The sequence below is a fragment of the Mytilus edulis genome, chromosome 10, assembly GCF_963676685.1.
Source record: "Mytilus edulis chromosome 10, xbMytEdul2.2, whole genome shotgun sequence".
Classification (NCBI taxonomy): Eukaryota; Metazoa; Mollusca; class Bivalvia; order Mytilida; family Mytilidae; genus Mytilus; species Mytilus edulis.
Genome location: NC_092353.1, coordinates 1993410 through 2019273, shown reverse-complemented (window position 1 = coordinate 2019273; position 25864 = coordinate 1993410). Strand labels below are relative to the sequence as shown.

Here is a 25864-nt window from a genome sequence, read left to right as displayed (position 1 = left end):
TCAATTTTGAGCAGTATACGTGAGTCGAACCACATGCAAAAAAAAAGTCGTTTCTGTGAAAAAGCTTATCATCAAACGGTACATGTCTATAGGTATATTTTTTCAGATTATCTAAGTAACCGAGCGCCGGAGAAAAAGCATGCTGTCCAATTATAGGACCGTCGGATTAGAAGATTGTTGAATTTTAGGTCCGACCACAGACATTTATTTATGTTCAATAAAATTGCACCTGTTTTTTTTCTCGGATTTATCACATTTGACCCGGCAAGACATTTTATTTTTATTTATGAATGTGTTATAATAATCAATATATTTTAATCGATTTTTAACCTGGGTATTAACATTCATATATATTTTGTCCGGGTTAAAACGTATCAAATACCGTGAGTTATATTTTAGGACACCGGACACCTGGCCTAAAACACACTTTATATACTTTTAATAATTTTAATCTCCATTACATATCTAATTACTTTATTATTTATTCTGTAATTTACCGAGATCAAATACGCTTCACATTCTTGTGTTTACGTTTATTGCATGCGGTCTGAGAGATAGATGTATATCTTGTTTACATTTTTTTCACGGTTGTAATGGCGATCGCTACTACCACGATGCCTAGGAGTTGCATCACAAACTAAGGCAGATAATTGGAAAAACCTGTCTATAAAAAGCAAATTCACCGTCGTTTTGCATTTGCTTCAAAAGATCTTCGTATTGTTCGGACCAATTATCTTGGGGTTTATATACATATCTCACCTGCCTCCGAGTCAACAATTTCCTAAAAAGAGTCAATTTTGTACAAATCTGACGACTGTTATAGTAATAGAAAAAATGGATTTCCTAACTCGTTCATTACTTTAGAAAGCATTTGAGACTTTTCAAAGAAATCCTTTTGTGTTGAGTCTTTATGATGTCGTTCGTCTGTTTCAGAATGATTCGAACCACTACATTGTTCAAATTCATCTATCAATCTACAGACGTCCATCCATCCATCATTTTAAATGGATCTTCGGTGGCACCAACATCGCCTATCACAATTGCATTATTCTGTTTTTGTGTCCGATAAAATAAGAAAACAACTTGCTGGTCTAACGTACCGTCAAACGATGTTCATGAAGTTAAGCCATATCTCGGAGATGGATCAGTAACCATCGAGCATAATTTATTCGATTTGAACAAAAAACACGGTATCATGCTTGAAATGCACTGATTTTGAGGTACGGTATCCGATTTATAAAATGCGTGCCAGACCGAAAGTACAAGAATTCTTTTAGATTTATAATTGAACGTCAAAAATTAAACTGTGGTTGAGATGACTCTCGTTTCTTACACCAGTCTATTAAATAACTGTACGGCACAGAGTCATACGCTATAGTTTCTGCGTTTACTCATTTTAAAATGATTTGAGCAAAACACACGCAGTTATTTGATGTGCATGACTAGTCCTAGGTACATTTAAATATACATGAAAATGAAATGACGTTCTAGGTGTTGCAATATCGGCTTCAGTGAGGGCACAAATCAATATACTTTCATGTAATATATCACTCTTTTTTTTAAACAACAAGCCATATCAATATGCTATATATCCACAATATATAACGATAAACTTATCTTATCCATACAAATCTGGCCATTCCCACTAAATTTGCCTAGCCACTACCAAGATTTGGTGATCTGCAGCTGTAAGTGTATTTGGCCGGGATTTTGAAAGTCAACCACTTTTTCCCCTTAATTCATCAAATGCTTGATCAATTCAACTGAATGGGCGTGTTTTCAAACAGTGGCATCATGGAAGTTACACTTACATGGAGGGAAGAGCATAGATTTATAGAGGAATTAAATGACGACCAAGATGTTATTACGAAATTCAAATCCTCGTCTGTTAGATGAACTACGATTTACATCATTGTGCCCTGGTAGTGAGTACAAATCACTCTGTATGTCTATAAATAGTCTGCGCATGTGCATAAAAGATAAACGCATTTGTTTCATAACCATAAAAAGGTATCAAATCAATTCATAATATCATTTGAAATCTAATTGCACCAAGTAAGTAGTAAATAGTTACAATATTTATGCGTGAATTTTGTGAAATTTTCACGCATGCGCAAACCCTGAAGAGTCAAATATATATTTCTATTAAATACATCACATGCAAGGAAAGTAGCCACCAAACCTGATAATGTTTTTCACTGAAAGAATGTTAAAGAAAAAGGTTGCCAGAAAAATAAGTATTTAGGACTGGAAAAAACAGCAACAAAAAAGTATATACTATTGATGCTTCGTGCTTATTTTCATGCTTGTATCATCATTTGCACAATTCTTTCTTTTGCTTGCTAATATCTTCAACTATAATTATGTAGAATGCAATGATATATTCCTATTTTGTATTTTGTTACAGGGTTGTTCAATTTCGTCTTATAGTAGCCAATACATTTTAGGTATTTGAAAGACAACAGAATAAGAATAATTGAACCAAGGAGCTTTGTAAACTTAACAATAAGTTCCGGACTAGTATTGTAAGTATTTGTATTTTAATGAAATAAAAAGAGTAATGAGAAATAAAAATGTGGGGAAGGAAAGTTGTCTTATAAACAATCAAACTACATTTCCTCATTAAACAATGTTAGCTAAGTGTACTTAACAACTCAACAATTTGTTTTTAACTCATATACGGATTCTGCTCGTTAGAGTACACAAGATAATAAAATAAAAACGGGTGAACAGAAGTAGAATTGTCATTGGTTTATTTATTATTTTGTTATAATCTTATTGTTAGTAGATAGATATGAAAAGATGTAGTATGAATTCCAATTAGACAACTCTCTCTCAAATTGACAATTAGTAAAAGTAAACCATTAAAAAACAAAGTACGGTCTTCAACACGGAACCTTGTCTCTGATTGAGCAGCAAGCTAAAAAGGGCCTTCAAAACAACATGTGCAAAACCATTCAAAAAGGAAAACCAACGACATAAAACATATATAAAAACGAGAACCGAGAAACACTTATGAACCACAACAACAAACGACATCCACTGAAAATCAGTATCCTGACAAGTGGAAACAAATGCATCGGGTTTGAATTATCTGGCGTCAACCTTCACCCTGTTTATATGTAATGAAAATTTTCATAATCATCTTTTCACACAATCCGCTAATTTTTTCCTATTAAAAAAACAACCTTAGACGTGTGTATTCAAAGATTAGAAATATCCAAAAACCATTTTTTTTTAGTATTTGCCTGTTTTCGTGAAAAGACCTTTTGTTTTTCTTCTGATAATTGTTCTTCTTCTGCCGTCTGAGATGCCTTTTTGCTTTACAACATATCGAATTGATTTTTGGCCAATGATGTTATACAGTAATGAGAGTTTCAAAACTCACCCTAAGTGACAGAACAGTTATTCCTATAGGAGTTATCTTCCCACGTCCCCTTTTTCTTGTTATCGCTATATTTCTTAAATCGTAAAAGGTTTTAGCAAACTGTTTTCACCAACTTGTTCGTCTCTTCTTAAGAATGATTTGGTTTATTTTGACTGGAGTGATCGGATGACATCTAATGGGAGTTATTTCCCTTTGAAAATTTAAGATAGGCGATATGTTGGATAAGTTCACACATTATACATCGTAAAGGCCTAAAGTCTTTTGATATGGAATCCTTGGTCCAACTCATTTAAGTCGAAGTGTTTTGGTCAACCATTATAGGAGTTTTCTCCCCTTTTGTATTTGAAATCGGTATTTCTCAACAACCATACAAGTGGTTGACCTAAGGTCTTTTGATTTGAAAGAGAGGTCAAGGTCAAAGGTCAATTTGATGTTCTAGATTTTGACCTATGCTAAAAATTAAATTATTCATTAAAAAAAAAAATACATCAACAAGGAGTGACTTTTTCTAAGATCGTCTTTTAAATTTCATTCTTATGATCGAGGTGGAAAGACCTTCAATTGTTCTCTAAAGAGTTGGGTTTTAATTACGTTTGTATTCTTTGTTGTGTGTGACACAAATGTTTACAATAATAAGATTACAATGTTATTATAGAGATATGTTAAATTTGCGTTATGGAGCGAAATGATTATACTTAAATAATCAATTATAATAAAACTTTGAATTTTTGGAAAAACTAAGGATTTTCTTATCCCAGGCATAGATTAAATTAGCCGTATTTGGCACAACGTTTTGGAATTTTAGATCCTCAATGCTCTTCAACTTTGTACTTGTTTGGCTTCATAAATATTTTGACATGGGCGTCACTGATGAGTCTTATGTAGTCGAAACGCGCGTCTGGCGTACTAAATTATAATTCTGGTACCTTTGATAACTATTTACACCACTGGGTCTATGCCACTGCTGGTGGAAGTTTCGTCACAGAGGGTATCACCTGCCCAGCAGTCAACACTTCGGTGTTGACATAAATATCAATAATGTGGTCATTTGTATGAATTTCCTGTTTACAAATTATGATTTTTTGGAAAAACTAAGGATTTTCTTATCCCAGGCATATATTACCATAGCCGTATTTGGAACAACTTTTTTAGAATTTTGGATTCTCAATGCTCTTCAACTTTGTACTTGTTTGGCTTCATAAATAGTTTGATATGAGCGTCACTGATGAGTCTTATGTAGACGAAACGCGCGTCTAGCGTACTGAATTATAATCATGGTACCTCTGATAACTATATAATATAATTGTGATATATTTTTTTTGTTTTAGACACCTTGAAAACAACAATTTGTCTAGAATCACAGCAAATATGTTTAGCGATATTTCATTACGTGATCTGTAAGTTTAGTTATAGTTTATTTAATGATTAGCAGAACAGAATTTTGGACTGCAGACAGTGATTATGACTTTTCATGTTAACTTAAAAAAAGTATATCAGGACATAAATAAAACCAATACTATGTATTCCAGAACAAAATAACGGCGGCACACGTAGACGATCATTTTCTCGAAATTATTATCGTTAATAATTCATCATCAATCTATTAGAAATAGGATAATAATACCGCATAGTCAGCTATAAAATGCACTGAAATGACAAATGAAATACATTTATTGCAACCGAGAAAGCTTACAGCCTAGTATGTACAAAATGATGAACGAAACATTAGTAAGCTGCACAATAACACGCCATAAAGGTCTTCTTCATTGGAATACATTACACACAACATTGAAATTATCCAGGTGTTTGCTTAGCGGTCGTCGATTTAATAAAATTGAGAAAAGAAATGGGGAATGTGTCAAAGCGACAACAACCCGACCATAGAGCAGACAACAGCCCAAGGCCCCCAATGATCTTCAATGTAGCGAGAAACTCCCGCATCCTTCAGATGGCCCCTAAACAAATATGCATACTAATGCAGTGATACTGGACGTCATACCAAACTCCGAATTATACACAAGAAACTAAAATTTAAAACATACCAGACTAACAAATGCCACCAGCAGTGGCATCGACCCAGTGGTGTAAATAGTTATCAAAGGTACCAGGATTATAATTTAGTACGCCACACGCGCGTTTCGTCTACACAAGACTTATCAGTGCAAAATGATATTTAGGGTAGAAAAATCTAAACTTTGGACAGATTCAAAATCACCAATATATGCATGGAATTTATTAAGTACTTCCAACGAGTTTTTGACACTCCAAAAGTAATTAATTCCACTATTTGCAAAGGCCTTATTTGAACAATTTATTATCAGGTTTTTGATTGTACCAAGTGTACTTGTAAGTAGAATATACAATTTAGTAGTGGAACAATGACTTGAAGATGAAATAAATCTATATTTGTAAGGTGTTTTGTGTAAATAAGCAAATAAGCAAATTATATCTTTAAAAAAAAATGTTTAAATACGAACGATTTGGGCGTCAAGATTATTTTAAACACCAGTCCCAACTACGCTTTCTGTTATGATTATAATAAACAGAACAGGACGGTATTACATATAGTAATATATATGAGAAAATAATCCGATTATCGCGTTTATATCTAAATTCGTCAATTAAGGTCAAGGATACGAACCACTTTATATATAATATCGCGGGTCCGTGATTGAATTATAGTACCTATGCCTTATTTCTATATTTGAATTTTAGTATTGAAAACGCCATGAGTGGTACCGAAGCAAAATGAAAAATGAATAATTCAAACTTAAATCTTTGGTGACTCCCGTAATCATAAAAACACAAACACTTATATCATTACGACTTCTTATCGTCTAGATTCCTAATTGTGTGTCATGTTGTCATCAATCAAAACCCGATAAGTCCGTTGCTGAACCCAATAAATGCGGAAACAAACAAACAAAAATCCCGAGAGGTCCATTGCCATTCTACACTGTGTTTTGAGTTATGTATTTTTTGTAACTTCTGTTATACACCTTCCTCCACAGCTTAAATAAAACCGTTACTGCGCGATCGTGCTAAATGGCATTTCCTTCTGATTTATATACTGGTCATAATTCTTAATCGAAATGTTTTTTCTCCAAGAATAAGTATAAGCTAGATTTTACAACATACTAAGGATGACAGTAGCGTACTTTGTGTGAGAGTTGCCGTGTATTAAAAACTGTATAACAGCAATTCGTAGTACATACGTCAGCCAATATGAAAAAAGAATAGCACTTATAAGTTTCATAGTTTGACAAAGGAAACAATCATTAAATATATTTTTCCGAGTAACATCGTTTTATATGTTTCTCAAAGTCAAAACTATTCTTCAATATGCTTTTTAGTTTTTAATTATTTTTTTTAAATACTGAAACCGTCTGCTTTTCTGCGCAAATTCTGTTCATTTATAACGATATGTTTTAGTCCATGTGCACATCAACATGCATGCAGGTACATACATGTACTTATTGTCTTCTACAGTTTTCTTTATGGAAACCCTATAACAGTGATAGAGAAACATGCTTTCGTCAATCTTCCACTTCTAAACTTAATGTAAGTACTTTTACATATTTAATACTTCGAAAACAATATTCAGTGTAATTGATTTCAAATATATTCTCTATTATAACTACAGGACGCATTCAAAACCACAAGGAAGATACTAAACTAGAACATATCCCTAATCAGTCGCTAACATATACAAAAGTCATGTAATAGGTTTTACGAAATTTGCCTAATAAATGTACTAAGTTTCAAGCAGACTTGGGGTAATTGTAATTGTAATCGTTAATCAGCTGTAATTGATTACTATTTTTCAAGTAATCAGTGTAATCATTAATCAGCCAAAAATCTGATTACATGTAATTTAATTTAATCAATTACTTTTCAAAATACCCTGTAATCATGATTACTTTTTGATTACATTCTGATTACAATGAAAAAATCTAAAATTGTGTTTTTGGTCATAAAATGAACCTCTTTGTTATTCATATATGATAAATTTTAAACATACTAAAATGGTTTGGCTACTTCAAGCATGTCTACTTCTGTAAAAAATAAAATTACAGTATTGAAAAGTCATCATTAGCCTAAGCAGAGACATATAATACAATCATATATCTTTTTGGTACATACATGTATATTCATTGTTTTATAATGATCTTCATATTAATTTTTGATAATAACTGTTATATTTTCAAGTAATACTTTTCTTTAACCCTGAATTATAATCTTTTGTTAATTTTTGTGATTTTTGTCAACTTTGAATTGACAGGTAGGAGACTAATTAATGTTTGTTTTTATTGCAATTACCAATTGAGTATAGCTGTAAGGAAACATATATGTTAAAAGATAAATCAGACATGAAAATTTATCTAATTAGCACATTAATTAAAAGTTGGACAAATATGTTGTTTAATTTTTTTTTGTATTTGGACTGGACATGTAAAATGCAATGATTTTTAGTACTTACATATTTTTTACAAGTTGATTAAACATTTCTATTAAAATTTAACATAGTTTTAACTGGTTACTTTATTTCATCCATATTTAAACTTCAATAAACTGCAACTTGGAATACATATAAATTATGAAAGAGGTCAGAAGAAAAACAAAAAACTCTTGATTATGAAATATCTTTTTTAAATTTAATTCAAAATAATTCAGAGATCATTGGTGATAAAGTGTAATGTATATATATATATGTAGTGAAATTTGGTGTTTATTTAAATAAATGAAGTTTAATTTAAAGTTATCATTTTATAATTGAACCAAATGAAATACTTTCTCAAAAATGCTATAGTTATATTAAACGTTTATTCATTCACATCATTCAAAATGTTTTGTTTTTAAATTCATTGTAATCAGATGTAATCATGATTACTTTGTCAATGTAATCATTAATTTAATCAGATACTTTCAGAAATGATGTAATCATTAATTTAATTTAATCGTACAAATGACAAAGTAATTGTAATTTAATCAATTACATTGAAAGTAATCGGACCCATCTCTGGTTTCAAGTTGATTGAACTTTAGCTTCAACAAAAACTACCTTGACCAAAAACTTTAACCTGAACGGACGAACGGACGCACAGACGGACGGAGCCATAGACCAGAAAACAAAATGCCCCTCTACAATCGTAGGTGGGGCATAAAAATACAAATGTGCACCACGAACCACACCAAAAGCGGGTATGATCTCGGGTGATCCAGGAGAACCATTATATCGTAATTTACAGGTGACATCAGTCGGGTTATTTATATCGATATCTTGGCAATTCTTATCGTGATAAGGCCTCATATCCTAGCAGATTGATAGTTGACTGCTGTTACTTCCTAAAACTCACTAATTCATTTAACATGGATCATGAACATCAAGTCACCGTAAAACATGATAGAATGTCAAATTTGGCTTTTCAAATATGTATTACTAATGTTATTTCAACTGATCGGGTGGAGTTTACGTTTTATTTTACATAAGGACAGTCTATTTGAAGAGAGGTGTGTGATAAGGATGATTGTCGTTACAATTATTACTGATTTCTAATCACCAATCAGTGTCATCAAAGGAAATTTTCAAACAATGACTGGACACTTCATTGATGAGTTTATCCTAAAACACCTATCTACAGAGGGACTGGTTTATTGTGAGCGAATCGTTGAAACTCCCGCCAGGTCAAGTGAAATAAATCGAGTAATATATCTCAAGCATTTGAAAAATTGTACTATTTGTGGAAATCTAGATTTGGCGTATTAAATGAGTTTCGTGAATGTTACGAATTAACTAGAAATTTTACAGAACAGTTCTCGACAGATTATTTTGACTGTTTCTTATCCTAGCTGAATTCCAAAACATTTAAACACAAAATTCATTAAGTATGAATTAAACTATACAAATTAAATTACGTAAGATCGATAAAGATTTTTACTTATCAATACATATGTCTAAATAACTTTGGTTTTTATATTGCTTCCTTTTTTACAATCAATTGCCACTTCTAATTTAATGTAGTTTTCATTTTAGCATTGGAATTACTCCATTTTTAAAGGAAATCGAAACAGAAGCATTTGTTAACCTTTCAAAAACAGCTCTGTAAGTTGATATTTATGTGTAAAACAGGAATGTTTTCAATACAGCATGGTGAATATAAAACAATAATAAAAGAAACAGTTAGATACATGTACCTTGTGTGCATGTCTATCTACATAATTATGTATTTGCATCTTCTGGTTTCATCATACTGTGGTCAAATTGATAGATGTACAATTTATCAATTAGAACATATCCAACTTCATTTATATCTATTTTAAGCTAGTAAACTGATAACAGAAAGTAAGAACTATTTCCCGAATCCATTTTTTCCAAGAAAGCTAGATAATAAAACAGTTATGGTTAAATAAAATTTATTACTAACTTGTTTATTTCATGATTATAAAATAAATATTGCAATTTAATTAAGATGTAATGTAATGTTATGTAATAATGATAACAGAGAGTAACCCTGGATATCTTGTAGAACTGATAAAAGGAAAGCTGGACTAATGAAGTAAATTGTTAACACCGGGCATTATATTTAACACATTGATGAACTACAGTGTTGACCTCCCTCGCGTTAAGTTCTGATTCCTTACCCGACTTTGTCTACACCCTTTTGTCCTTTATAAGCTCTTATTTTAATAGCCTTTTTATTTTCACATTTGTTGGCCTTGTGCATCCCGTGCAGGAAGAAGGTATCACTAATGTTATTTCATCAGATATTTAGACTGGTTTCGGACTAAACTCTTTTTTCGAATCGTCGGTAATAGACCACTTAAAGGTCTGTTCGCACTGGGCTACTGTAGACATATTGATAAATCTGCCCCAGTTCTGTGCATCGTATAAATTAAACCTGACCATCTCCAAATAATTGTTAAACATTGAGACTAAACTTTTACCCCTTCCCGAAAAGTTTGCTCATAGTGTAGTCTGCAAATTGAATACCACAATTGATTTTCTCTATAAGTCTTTGTTAAATTTGAACCTTTCAAAACAATGTACAGAATTTATCTTTGTTTTTAAAAAAAAATCAATTCTTAGCGGGAGTTAAGTACTATAGACAAAGTGTCACCTCAAATTGCATTGCATATAAGAAAATAACCATCACTGGAAGTTAAACAATAAATGGTTACACCAAATAAAAACAGGTGCTTTCAAACACCCAAGATGTATCTTTACGACCCACAATAATTTTACTGCAATTTAAAGTAGGAGTGCTATTAACAACTGTCAAAATCATGGAAAGATTTTTTTAACCTAATTCGTATGCAACGTATGTCGCGTACTATGATTTGGTGGATACTACACCTAAATGGACTTTTTTGTTGGTATTACTTTGTTTCATTAAAAAGAATGGCGAATGAAGTCACAAGTATCTTGTCTTGGGGACGGATAAATCCTATTTTGTAAATAATCACTCTGATACAAACAATTTTTTTCTGAAAATGACATTATCAAGATGCTTGATTTCTTGATTGAGAACATATTGCTACTTTTGGAGGACGAGTTTTTCAACAGACTTTCAGAATGCCAATGGGAACCAACTGTGCACCTCTTCTTGTTGACTTGTTTCTTTATTATTATGAGGCAGACTTCGTACAGGAACGTCTTAGGAAGAAAGATAAAAAAAAATTAGCTATGTCTTTTAACTTTACGTGCCGCTATATAGATGATGTTCTCTCACTAAATAATACAAAATGTGTTGACTGTTGGAGGAATCTATTCCATAGAACTAGGGATAAAGGATACTTCAGATATAGTTAAGTCTGTCTCATATCTTGTCTTACATATAGACATTGTCAATGAGGGTCGGTTGAAAACAAAACTTTACGACATTTCCATTTCTATGTAGCAACATTCCAGCAGCGCCTGCATACGGAGTATATATCTCCCAATTGATATGATATTCCCGGGCTTGTATTCCCTATCATGATTTCATTGATAGAGGATTCTGCTCACAAGGAAGCATAAACCAAGAGTTTCAGATGGCGATATTAAAGTAATCCCTTCTTAAATTTTGCGGACGCCATCTCGAGTTTGTTGACCTTTATTGAATGACCGTTTCACAGATGATATTAGATATGTTCATTATGTCGTAACTACTATACCCATCCCTTTTCACGAATGTGACCTACCGAATTAGACCATTTACTGGATTTGTAATAATATAAGCAACACGACGGGTGCCACATGTGGAGCAGGAGCTATTTAACCTTTCGGAGCACCTGAGATCACCCCCAGTTTTGAAGGGGTTCGTAATGCTTAGTCTTTAGTTTTCTATGTTGTGTTTCTGTACTATTATTTGTCTGTTTGTCTTTTTATTTTTAGCAAAGACGTGGTCAGTTTATTTTCAATCTATGAGTTTGACTGTCCCTTTCTATTTTTTGTCCCTCCCTGAATGTGATTGCTTTCCTTTGTAATACTGGTTATTTCAAGAATTACTGTAAAGTTTTGTCATAACCAATTCAATAGTTTGCGAAATATCTTGTATAATGTAAGATTAATTTGTGGATCATGTTCAACTAATTATCTCATCTGCCTAAACACAGTTGAATATGATACAAAAGATGACTTGAGTATGATAAATACCACTAATGGACCGCTTTGTCTTCATTATAAGGTCCCTTTTGCTCCATTTTTACCTCTCATTCCCTCAACATTTCTAAATTTATGGCCAATAAATAAATGTTTTCGGTAACTTTCACTCATTTATGATAGAAATGTTATAATTAACGAGTAATTAAAGTATTCAAGTTGAATAAACTATTCATATAAAAGGATGTTTCAATAACTCCTTACGTAAAACCTGAATATACGCTGCGTTCAAGAGAGGGACATAAAAAGCTTCCCTTTACGTGGATAATTTGTTGTTACTGCTTCAAAAATAATTTAATGTACTTATAACTATATATTTATCATGTTTAATAAAGTATTACTTAGGAAAAAGTTTTATATTAGAGCAGAATAAAAGAAATTTGGAGAAAAAGTCAGAAAAAGACATCAAAACAATGAGAATGGTTTGGTTTGTCTTATAATATACAAGGCAGAATCCTATTCTAAGACAGATTTCTCATAAAGCTTGTTTTTAAGGATGTATTATTCTGATGTTTCAGTCTCGTTGAAATCTCGTTCTTGCATTATTTTCAAAACATGAAATATACAAGTGGAAAATATCAATGAATTTAAAAAATATAAAAGATAGTTTCTGAGATATCAGTTTTCAAATTTTATGACCAATCAAGTCAGTATTTTAAGCCAAAATTTTGAAAAAATATGTGAGGGATACAAGAAATGATTTTACAAAACTCATGTACATCCAATTTTATAAATTTGCGATTTTTCTCTATTTAAAGAACAAAATGCATATAATTTCAACTTCTTTGTTACAAGTAGTTATCAAAGGTACTAGGATTATAATTTAGTATAAAAATGATTGAAAAAAATACATAGCTAAGACATTTGAAATGAAAAAGTTATATTGGATGTTTATGTTTCTGGTAAAAATCATTTTTTGTACCCCTCACCTATTTTTCTCAAAATTTCGACTAAAAAGACTGACTTGATTAGTTATAAAATTTAAAAAATTCATTACTCTAAAACTACTTATTGGAAATACACAATTATTTCACAGAGTTCAGTTTGATTATGATAATTATCAAATTCATTGCTGTTTTTCACATGTTTTGGAAATAATTCCAGAACGAGATTTCAATGAGACTGAATGAGACTGAAACGTCAGAAGAATACATCCTTAAATAGCATAAAATTTTTAAACAAATGAGTACTCACAAGGTCAAAGGTGCAAATGGAGCTTCCCATATTATATATGTAGGACTCTAAAGTACGATGGGGACGCTAAATTACGGTGGTCACGCTAAAGTGCGTTGGTTTACGCTTAAGTGCGATGCTTCCTCACTCTAAAGTCCGATGGTACGCGAAAATATAGACGTTAGAAATGTAGTTTGATAATCTCGTTAAGAGTCGTTTATACAAACAAAAAATGAACATGCCGGAAGATGGATCAAGATTATTTGATTAACGACTTTGACACCAAAATGTCCATGACTTACTAATAATTGATTTAAACTCAACCGCGTTCTTTGTCGGCTGAAGCACAATGTTTATCTTTTTTCGAGTGCTGGAAGAAAGAAGGACTTGTATCCAACACTAGACCATTTTACAAGTATATAAATACAAAACATTATACGCATACCTATCCTGCTTCTATTTAAAACGAATGGATACATTTGAATCATTGTTAATGTGGCAGTTTATTTTTCGATCCCCGTTAAAATGCTGTCGATTTCCAAGAAAAGTAATTTCAGGAAAAAAATGTAACATGTTTTCATGAGTGTATAAGTAATTGTCTGCTAAATCATTAGTTACATTATGTACTGTACATTGTAGGAAAATAAAACATGTGTTTGTTCTTGCTCCGAAAAAGGAGAAAACTCGGCGGAAATTGCCTTTCTCTCGCATTTAAATTAAAGCTTATACAAATAAATGTTGCATATTCCGACAATAAACAAATTTTGTATTTGTTATTTTCAATATCGACTGTAAGGGAGGTTGTCACATAAGTGTGAACGGCAATCTACGCCAAGTATTCCATACGCTCCGAATTGTTAAAAATTCATTTTACATAAAATATAATATTTTGCGACACATTAATTACCTTTTTAGCAATTATTACGTGGTCGGTCTTCTTAATTTAAAAACAATCACTTAAGCCTATCGTTAAATTATAAAGCCTATCATATATTTTATACCTTAGCATACTAACTTTTGCAAAAAGACTATTTTCATTGATGTTTGAATCCCTCGAATTATCAATCTGAGCCTTTTGGTTCATCGCACTTTCGCGTGATATACCATCGTACATTAGTGAACAAACAATCATCGTACTTTAGCGTGAGACACCATCGTAATTTAGCGTAGACCATCGCACTTTAGCGTGAGACACCATCGTACTTTAGCGTAGACCATCGTACTTTAGCGTGACCATCGTACTTTAACGTGACCATCGCACTTAAGAGTACCATCGCACTTTAGAGTACCTAGCGTGACCATCGCATTTTAGAGTACCATCGCACTTAAGAGTTCTACATATATATATATATATAAAACCAACATTAATCATCCCTTATAAGTGTTTATTGAATTTGAACTTTAAAAAAATATGCAGAATGTATCTTTTTTACAAATAAAAAAATACTTGACATGAGTAAACTTGAATCTTGTCCGGTACTATTGACAAAGTTTCATATCACATTTAACTGCATATAAGAAAAAAAACATCACTGGAAATTAAACAATCAAAATTTCACCTCTTTTCTATCAGTGTACAAGCTTTAGTAATCATGATACCTCAAGTTTCAAAAATATTTTAAAGAAACACCAAAAAAAAGAAAATGGTGGTACTTTCATACATCGAAGATATATGTTTAGTACCGAGAATATTTTAACTGTACTTTAGGGTACGATTAATTTCCACCAACTGTTTTCGACCTTATTACGTTTGCAAGTGAATGTGACGTTCTAAGATTTGGTGGTATTACACCTGTATTTTGAATACAATAATAATTAAAAACAAATGTATTGAGAGAACATAAACATGAAAGATATTATTTTACTTTTTTTTCGGTTCAAAGTTTTGTTGTTCAGCTTAACTTAACATATTTTGCAGACAAGTAAACACAGTGCTAGCAGGAAACAGAGACACAGTTATACAGAAGAATGCCTTCATGAATGTTCACTTCAGTCAATTGTAAGTATTGTATTTTTAAAAATACGCTCTTAGAACTGACGTACACAAACACTGCTTAAACATAGTTGTGAGGATGAACGTGCAAAATCGACCCTAACGGTCATGTTAATGAATAACTATGTTAAATGATACTATGTGTCGGTGTCTCGACTCATTAACTACAGCTACTAGTATCTTGTTCTTTAATGTATATACAACATATAATAGCCGTCTAATCAGTAATTGTAGCTATAATGACATTTTCCTGATTGAAATTTTGACTGAGTGGGAATTCATATGGTGGATGATGCATACATAGATGTGGACGCGTACCCTGTCAAAACACCTGGTTTCGCAGATATTAAAAGTTTAAAGTTCATGTGATCCTCTCAGTTTGATTGTCTACTTTCATTTGAATCTTCTATGTCAAATTATGAGGTTTAAAAGTAGTGTTTTCTTGTTTGGATTAAAAAAAACTAATAAGGGCTCAACTTGATATTTCAAAAATTCGAAAAATGAATGAATTTGGTAAAATTCGAGCATTACGTTGAATTTTCAGAAAGAGCAATGCAACAAAAGATGTTCCGCTTCAAACAACTGTTCATATAATACGTATGAGAAGAATTAAATACATTTGTTAAATCAGTCTCCGTTTAATAAAGAAACTGCCAGTAAAACAAGTCTTATTTATTAAAGGCTTTATGAATTAAACGCATGAGAAACAATTGCATGGTTCCTTATTTAGAATTGGCACATGAAAAAGTATTTCGGTTACTTTTTTTTATTACAATATCCACACTTCCTGTTCAATCTTTATCAGTGGTCTTACAAAAGGTACGTTAACAGATACACACTTTCTCTTCACCACCAACGCCAGTGATATTGCAACTACTACCATTAAACAAGCAGGAATATATATTGCGTACTAAATTTTGTTTAGAAAAACAATCAACGATCTATGATAACATGGATAAATTAAATGTTTTCGAACTAATTATGGTTGTTTTTAACCGATCTTTAAGTTGATAAATTTTTAATTTTTTGTCAAATTAATGGACATTTCTTTTTCGAATTTATTGTGACATTTCCATGTACCATTTTAATTGTGTGTAGAGCTAGACATATTATTTTTGTCAGTTTGTTGTACGGCTACATATTCATTTTGAAAATCCCCCGTCCTAACCCCTACTCCACAACCACACTGGTGTCCTGGTTCCCTAGAATAACTAATACCTATCGCAAAATGGCGCATACTAATGTCAAATAACCATTCTTGCGTAAAAGGTTATAGAAAGAACCCCATTAGATGGGACAACAGGTATAGCATACAATTTGGTGCGACATAGTCATGCAGGCATCATAGGTAGATATTTAAACTCTCGTGACAAATTGAAAACAATTCGTTTAATAATGTCTTGTGTCCGACGCGCTTTTCTGGTATTACCTTTATCAGGAACGCATGATGTTCGATTAGAAGAGAATAAAAGGTGGACAGGTATGCATATGAAAGATTCACCGTTTTAAAGGATGTGAAACTGATCAACCAATTTACGAAGGCGACTGCAGAACTTAGGTGTTCCTTGTAAATTGTTCAGATAAAAGCATAAATCCATAGAATAAAATGAGGACAAAGTCTTGCATATTCTATAATCTATAAAGATATCTTGACGTACGTCTTAAAATTGAAAATGAGGATCAGTTGAAAACAAAATAATTCCACAAAAGAGATAATTTCTGTTTCCCAATTCTTAATTTTCCTTTTCTATGAAGCATTATTCTAGCATTGTATTTCCGGTACTAAATTTTTTGATATAGGGTTGCTACTCACACGGACAATCAAGAAATTCCAAGTAGCGAAGTTGGAGTCATGCATTAATCCACCATTTTATAAATAAGACAATTGCTTGTACCAAATCAGGAATATGGCAGTTGTTTTCCATTCGTTTGTTGTGTTTTAGCTTATAATTTTGCTATTTGATTAAAGTTTTTTTAACCGTTTTGAGTTTTTCTTGGCGTTTGATATATTGTAATCTTACATTCGTAAGTTTCATGATTGCCATCACGAGTTGGTTGATCGTTATGGAATATCCGTTTCACACGTGATAACTAATATGTTCCTAATGTCGTAACTATAATCCCGAAACCTTTTTCGAATGCGACTTTACGATCAAATTAGAAGTATAACCGGGTTTGTAATAACATTAGCAACACGACGAGTGCAATATGTGGAGCAGGATCTGCATACCCTTTCGGAAAACCTTAGATCACCCCAGTTTTTGGTAGGATTTGTGTTGCACTGCTTTTTAAATAAGTTCAGTTCGATGTACTATTGTTTGTCTAAGGGATTATTTTTTTTAGCTATTGCTTTGTCTGTTAAATTTCGACATCTGAGTTTGAATGTCCCTTTTGTACTTTCGCCCCTCTTTTATAAATTAATCTTAGCGGTGTTATTGAATTCAAAGGGGTTAGATAATGTTCAACCAATATGTGATGGCGTCTGTAGAACTAATAAACTGACAATTTTGTTATAGTTCTGAAGATCAGCACAAACTTTGCTATATACAACTAGAACTTGATTTTATCTATCTTATGAACTTAAATGCGTACACAACACAGGCAGTGATAGATGCTATCATTCAATATAGGAAAGTTATAAACACTGAACTAAAAGAAAATCATAAGTTCAAGATTTCAGCAAGTCCTTAGGTTCGGCATTTACAGAAGTTAATATTTAGCTAAATTGTGTTGTTTATATACCGACTGCAACACATGTATCATTTTTTTTTACATTGAATAGTCTCTGTAGCTTGAAAACTAAATATCAATGTTAACATCTGTCATCTAAAATTTATTTTCTTTTGATATATTATATTCAATGTAAATATATTCTTTTGCGCGTGCCGCCTTAAGACGAAGAAAAAACAATGTATAAAGCATCTTATCTTCAAACCTTTAATAAAAATACACTTTCAAAATTGTAAAATAATTTTGAGGAATTTGAAAAATTCAATTTTCAATTAGTTTATCTACATTGTTCAGCACATGCAAGATGTTTGGAGAGAGGTGGTATTATAAGACTGACTATAACATTTAACAGAATGCATCTACCAATTTACCTATTTACCTATAAAGCTATATATCTTATACCTCATTTGAGATTTAATTTATACTTTGCATCGTATGATATATAAACGGCTTATTTTGGCTTTTCTTTCAAATTTCAGAGTGCTTGGTTCAAACACTACGATGAAAGAAAACCGATTAATTACAGTCTCAATTAACATGTATGTACAACGCATTGAACGTAATTGCAAACATAAAGTTATGTTTTCAACCGACCTTCATTGTCACTTTCTAGATATAAGTCAAGATACGAGACAGATTTAACTGTATCTGTTAATAAAAGAATACTACCAGAAAAAGAAGATTTTCACAGAGTCATCTTAACTCCGTCACATTATGTATGTATGTGCCTGTCCCAAGTCAGGAGCCTGTACTTCAGTGGTTGTCGTTTGTTTATGTGTTACATATTTGTGTTTCGTTGATTTTTTAATATGAATAAGGCCATTAATTTTCTCGTTTGAATTGTTTTACATTGTCATTTCGGGGCCTTTTATACCTAACTATGCGGTATGGGCTTTTCGAATTGCTAAAGTCCGTATGGTGACCTATAGTTGTTAATTTCTGTGTCATTTTGGTCTCTTGTGGAGAGTTGTCTCATTTGCAATCATACCATATCTTTTTTATGCATTGCAAACTATACAAGTCATTTTACCCGTTAATAAAAAAGACATGTATGCTTATTGGAAATTATATGTTTCTTTTATTAGATGTATGATAATTAAAGTAAAATATCACCTGCAATTCACAAATTATGTGCAGCAGCTGATTCGTTCGCGTTTTAGGTATACGCTTACAAAAAAATGTAGCGAGTGTTTTGTTTCCTGCATATTCAACTTATTCCTCCGATACATAGAAATGTGTTATGGTATATTCATAAATCTAAAAAAAAAAAATTCTGTGTTTCCGAAACGTCTTCTCGAATTGTTTCTTCTTGAACGCTGCAACTAATAAATGTTAGAGCTAGGATTATGCTAGTTTCTGTAAACTCGTGTTACCACATGGACAATCTGGACAGATATTAAAGCATTAATTTATCCAATTTTAGATTTTTTACTGGTATTTATACACAGTGTGACTGTGACTTAATGTGGTTTGCTTACTTACGCCATGATCAGCAGTTTAAAGTTGGGAGTTATAGTAAATGTGTACACAACAACAAAAGCGTATCTGAGTTGATCCCTGACGATTTTCATTGCATTGGTAAGTACTAACAGAAAGTTAACCTCTATGCAACGCACATTTTGTTTTAAGAAACATGATATTGAAAAGATATCTAGTAAACGATTTAATGTAACAGTTTTTGTTCACGCGTGCGCAATGTTGTCAATATAATGAAATTTAATGCGACTGTTTTACAAGTGAGAGGTTTAGCTAGCTATAAAACCAGGTTCAATCCACCGTTTTCTTCATAAGAAAATGCCTGTACAAAGTCCCTAATATGACAGTTGTTATCCATTCATTTGATGTGTCTTAGCTTTTGATTTTGCTATTTGATAACGGACTTTCCTTTTTAAATTTCAATCGAATTACTAAAAATGCAAATACTGTGGGAATAGAATGAACTTAGACAAAAAGGGAGAGCACGTCGATAGGGAAATATCCTGCTTCACATGTAAAACCCAATATATAATTCAATTGAAAACCAAAGATATGTCTGGTTTAATAGAGAATAATTTTTTTTATATTGTCGACTGTACTTTTCTAATGGATTCTTATTCATAGATATTTGAGTATTTTAATTATTTATTATCTATCAATATATTTTAGACAATGTATCAACTGCACAGAATTGCATTGAATCTCAACCCGTCGATCTTCTCTGTGAATATAACTATTTAACAACAAATCTGATACGTTGGATACATTCACGTAATGGCAAATTCATAAGGGAACTGAATAAAGATCTTGTTGATGAGGACACGAATACTCTTCATTTTACATTTTGTAATCATGACGACTCTGGAGAATACACCTGCATGCTGTCAACAGACTATTCTCTGCTGCCAAATATTAACAGATCTATAGATTTGCTCGTTAATGGTACGTTAGCAATAGTATGCATTTAAAAGTACATCTTTGTAACTTCAAAAATGAGGTACAAACACAGCAATGCTAGTATGTAAATGAGATAATAATAGGTGTTCCCGCTGAAAAACTTACAAGTAACTACCGTATAGCGGGTTACTTTCGCGGGTGTAAAATTTTTATTGAATAAGGTATACAAATTATTTTGGCGGTTATTGTTTCGGCGGATTCATAACTTTACCTTCGCATGTACACTTTTAAATTGGCGGAGTATATGTTGGCGATTTTGTTCTTTCGCGAAAATTAGCGAACATTTACACCCCGCGAAAATGACCCGCTGTACGATATCTAATCAATGAACCGAAATGTACTAAAAAGTAATGAACATCATTGTATAAAACGCAAGACATTTTTTCTGAATACGTTGAGCCAGTACTGACCTGTAGTGAATCACTCGCAGTTGCAACTGTACTTGAAAAAGATATAGCCAATCTAAGAGATAATAAATTAAGTAATAAATCTATTTAAGTGAAACAAATCCTGGTCACAAACCTAAACTGAAGGAAACACATCAACTATAAGAGATAAAAATAAAAACGGAACAGCAGAAATACTACAAAAACAATGCCATTCATCCCTATTAACATTTAATTTTTTTACTTACAATGTGTACTAAAAGTGACTTCATCAATATCGACATTTTAAGGTTGTTTTTTTTTCAGGTCGGCCTATTGTATTGAATCAACACACAAAAGACGACGGAGATGATAAAATTTTGTCCGTTGTGTTTTATTCCATTCCAAACGATTTCAAAATTCAATGGTTGCTAGAAAACAAAAGCTTAAACGGAGATCCACAATACACCGTAGCCGTTAAAGACATGACAGTTGGACTAAAGCAGTACAATGTGGATGTAGTCACTGCGGGGTTTATATCAAACTTAACGATTCATGATTTTAAGAGACGCCCGAACGACGTTTACAGTTGTCAGATTTCTAATGCATATGGAGTAGTTGTAGAACAAATTGTTTTAGGACCAGGTAACGTTCAATTTTTGTATAAAAGGTATTATGAGATAAATAGTGTTTGAGAAAGAAAAAAAAACAGTAATGTGTAATTTCCTTTACATTACGTCCCATGTATTACTTGATTTATTTCACCTCACTATGCTGCATTTAACCCGTACGCTCAAAATAGATTAGTAATCTACAGACAGGTGCCTTGTGATAATTAATAATGTGTCCAGATATGATTCGGTTAAAATATGTAAACACTATGTGTCTTATCGCAAAATGAATTATGAGACACAGCTGTTTAATTACTTTTAACGCAGAGTTTAAAAAATGTAGATATGGTCACATTTTGAAATTTGTGGATATGAAAGTAAAACTACGACAGCAGCAGTTGCAAAATATGCATATGACGTTATTCTATAACGTTTAAAAATATTAATTTTTCTCCCTTTCAGATACCAATTTTAAGGGGTCGTCCCTTCTAGTGGATAAATGTTTGGTTTCTCGTTCTGGGTATCACCGATGCCGAATGGCGATGACACCCTCTTATGCAGTCAATGCACCCCATTTTTTAACATTTCTGATATTCTACATGCATTATTCTATATTTTTGTTTGAGGGGAGGCACGGTGATGAGATGAAAATATAATAGATCATAATTAAGAAAGAAACAATTGGATTTAGATGAAAATACACATACATGTTTATCGTTTTATAATTAATATGCCTGTCTGTTTGTTTGTTTGTTTTTGTTTTCTTCTTCTTCTTCTTCTTCTTCTTCTTCTTTTTCTTCTTCTTCTTCTTCTTCTTCTTCTTCTTCTTCTTCTTCTTCTTCTTCTTCTTCTTCTTCTTCTTCTTCTTCTTCTTCTTCTTCTTCTTCTTCTTCTTCTTCTTCTTCTTCTTCTTCTTCTTCTTCTTCTTCTTCTTTCGCAATAATACCAGATGATAAAACAGATACAATGATTGGTCTTAATTGAAAAATTAGATAAACATTTTGTGGAAACTGATTTCCTTTCATTATGTTTTGATTATTTTAGCATCATCACATTTGGCATCCATCTGAACAAGTATTTTTTCGTGGTACGCATTCTGAAACCGAAGCAGAATTGCTTTTGCTACAAATGTACAATATATAGTTATGTCAATTATAAAATGTGTCATGTAAGCTGTTCATATCCGTGATCGTCTAGTCGTTGGTACCGAAACACATAACTGTGATAATAACACTGCCAAGTTCAAGCTTAGTACCGGGAATGATTATTTTTTTTTGGTAAGGTTTTTCTCTACCAAAATATTGTTTTTAATCCTAGAGGTATCTATCTTTCATATTTACTATAAAGTTGAGTATTTTGTTTCTGATTTTATCGTGAAAGAAGTAGTTTTACAGTCATAGCTTATCACACGTTATTCACAGAAAAGTCAGTTAAATGGTGATGTGTATTTGGACCATTTATAATCAAACAAAGAAAAGCTAAGCGATCATAGTATGATATCATTATAATCATAAAACAAAAAGTAAGCATTTGCTATGATGAAAAGGGAAAGGCCTCGCACGTTAAAAGTGATAAGTGTAATGTGTACATGGATTTTTGTTTTATGAAGGAATTGTACTAATAAATAATCTATACAATTCCTTGATTTTATAGTGTTTATATATTTTATTAGATAACTCAAAGACAGAAATACAGTTTATTGACATACATAATTGATTGACAGATATAAGCAAAAAGAGTGATATTTAAATAATAATTTAAATCAGCACTCGTGGTGTTGTGGTATTATGCATAGACTACAGACTTTACTGTCGAAATTCCGCGCGAGTTCGAACCTTTCATTAATCATTCGTTTTTGAAAGGATGACATATCGTAAGTTAAACGTTTAAAGTTATGATATAAGTTATCTTAAGTTAACATAGTGGTCAGTGGATTCTTGAAAAATAATCGACTGTAAGAACAATAGACTGACGTCAGTGAAATGGGTTAAGTAATAATAATTAAAACGGCAATCATCCTTATCACACACATATTCGAACAGACTGTCCTTATGCAAATTGGAAATATTTTCATTTAATGTGAATAAAAAAATATACGATAGGAAATGACTTCGATATTTTCCTACTCATTTATTAATGAAACATCGCCCGGTTATTTTCATTTAATAAATCCCTGCACGATATAATCTACAGATTAAGCAACACAATCTCATTTCAATAAAGGTGACCACCGGTATTCCTTTAAGGAAAACAAAGCAATTACATCAATACTTAATTGTAAGCTAAACTAAAAAGTCTTTAAGAAAATCAATATTAACCTAGTCAATATTAAGAAATATTAGAAAAAATGTATGTTGTAAACATAAGTGATCAAGTATGCGTATGTTTTTCCTTATTTTGGAATACTGATATGTATCTTAACTATTACACGAGACTACCTCAATGTTCGTGCCTCTTCTCTTCCTGAAAACAACCCTTAAATTGTAACTTGATAATATACGATGAGTTTGTTGATTTTTTAACAATCAATTACAAAAGGGATGAATATTTGTCTCTTTTAAAATTTTAAAACATTAAAAGACTACGCATAGAGATTTGTATTGCATTTTTCAACCCGAAATAATTTAGCAGAAGTATATGTTTTCAGTTACATAAGCTCGATTTCAATGTTGTTGGTACAAGAGCTACAGAAACAGGTATCAAACATATCTACATTCCATGGTAGCGATAAAAACCCGATTATTTGGAACCCCCGAATCCGGTATATATTCGTAAAAATTGGTGTCGCGTTTTCTTCTTCACTTAAAAACCACGAATATTGTATTATACCATAAAGGAGTATTGATTAGTGTAGTTTATCATGTGTTCATTTCAAGATACTTTGGGGAGTATTTGCGGGTTAAAATCCGAAAAAAGCTTGTTCGAATTGACCGTCTGTCACGACGTTCGACTTTGAAATTTACATGCCGTCATTATTTCCGTCATTGCAAATTGCAAGTCTGCCGGGATATTAAATTTTATTTCGTAGCAAATATGGTAAATATTGACTTTTCACTGTACCACTTTGTGATACACATTGCCTTGACGCTCTCAGCAATTTAACAACATAATTTTAAACGTCATGAGCTTTTCCTTCCGGGAAACCGCATCAATTTAACATGAAAAGGTTGGGGTTGTAAAGACGTAGGATAATCGGATTGTCAGTTGGCCAACATTCATAGAATCACAAGAAAAAAATAATATTTTACTAAAACAAAAATAAACAAAATCAAACAAAACTAAACATAATTGTAACATGCAAATGAATACAAATAAACCAAATAAACAACTGAAATGTTAGTAAGTATAAATTGAAACTAATCAGAAAAATGTCTCATCACATCTGCTATCATACACTCTGTTTGCGGTCAAGATCTAGGACGTCGCTTGGAACGAACATCTAATACTTTCAGATTGAATTATTCTAAACTTTTACTTTATTAAACTTTTCACTATTTAATATTGACTTGTATACACTTAAGCTTGTAACATCAATAAGATGTATGGCTCACTATATATTCACTTATAAAATATATTTCACTAATTGCATAGCTTCTATATTGATGCCACTTCCGTTAAATCAAACACGGACTTCCGGTAAAACTAACACCAATTTCCGGTGGATAAACCACAGCTTCTATAAACGCAAATACGTAATTTCTGCCACATAACATATATATATTGGCCGTTGTATGATACGTTTAACTAAACCTAACGACTTGTATTTGGGAAGATCTGTGTCAATAAATGGGACGTACGTTTTCTGCCCATTTAAACGTTGCCACTCCAAAACTGAGCATTAAAACTGCATGGACCAACCCCTGAACAAAAAATTGAACCCCAAATTAAATTTCCGGGTCTGTTTGATATTTCAAAATGACAACTAAATGATAACACCTTCAAAAATATAAATAAATGTTCTTCCCTGAGCTTATTCATTATACTGTCCTGTGAATCTCCATGTCCTGAATTGACAATTCTGAGGTATCACCAAATATAAGTGAACTGCAGCAGACAAAACGTCTGTTCACATCAAAACATAGGTGTGCTCTGCCTCACTACTTTACCTGTATGAAAAACCATGTGCTACTTGTCACATGATTTTTACCTGGCGCGTAAATCAATGAGTGCGGTGCCAATCAGGGTGCAATTTATACATACCTTTATAAACCATGAAAATAAGATAGTGAGTTGCCCTTCATGAATTACAATTTATGAACAATAAGCAAATCATTAATAAAAGATAAAAATCACATAATGAAGTTCGTCACAGGGGTTAACTTCATTTTTCGATTAAAAATGGGAACAATGTTATTTTTTTCTTTTTTTATTATTTTAAATTTTATTTAACTTATTTTTCCTCAAAATTTCCATTCTTAAAAAAACTATAAAAACTTAGAATATCAGTATGTTTGTTAAAACAATGATTATAATATGATGAATACATTTATTTGTGGTCCTTATTTTTGAACTTTTATTATGTTATTTTCT

General features: G+C 31.9%; 2 protein-coding genes across 2 annotated transcripts in view; both read left to right on the top strand.

Annotated features, from left to right (window-relative positions):
- The window catches only part of LOC139493131 (obscurin-like protein 1), a 228406-nt gene that overhangs the window by 189014 nt on the left and 13528 nt on the right, over positions 1-25864 (top strand). The window lies entirely within an intron of this gene.
- The window catches only part of LOC139491269 (uncharacterized), a 65064-nt gene that overhangs the window by 29514 nt on the left and 9686 nt on the right, over positions 1-25864 (top strand). Inside the window, exons 4-11 of the mRNA XM_071278811.1 lie at positions 4717-4785; positions 6878-6949; positions 9423-9507; positions 15141-15201; positions 18405-18464; positions 19349-19503; positions 20071-20343; positions 21051-21368. Coding sequence (XP_071134912.1) covers positions 15179-15201; positions 18405-18464; positions 19349-19503; positions 20071-20343; positions 21051-21368 — 829 coding nt within the window. The 5' untranslated portion in view covers positions 4717-4785; positions 6878-6949; positions 9423-9507; positions 15141-15178. The remainder of the gene's footprint in view (positions 1-4716; positions 4786-6877; positions 6950-9422; positions 9508-15140; positions 15202-18404; positions 18465-19348; positions 19504-20070; positions 20344-21050; positions 21369-25864) is intronic.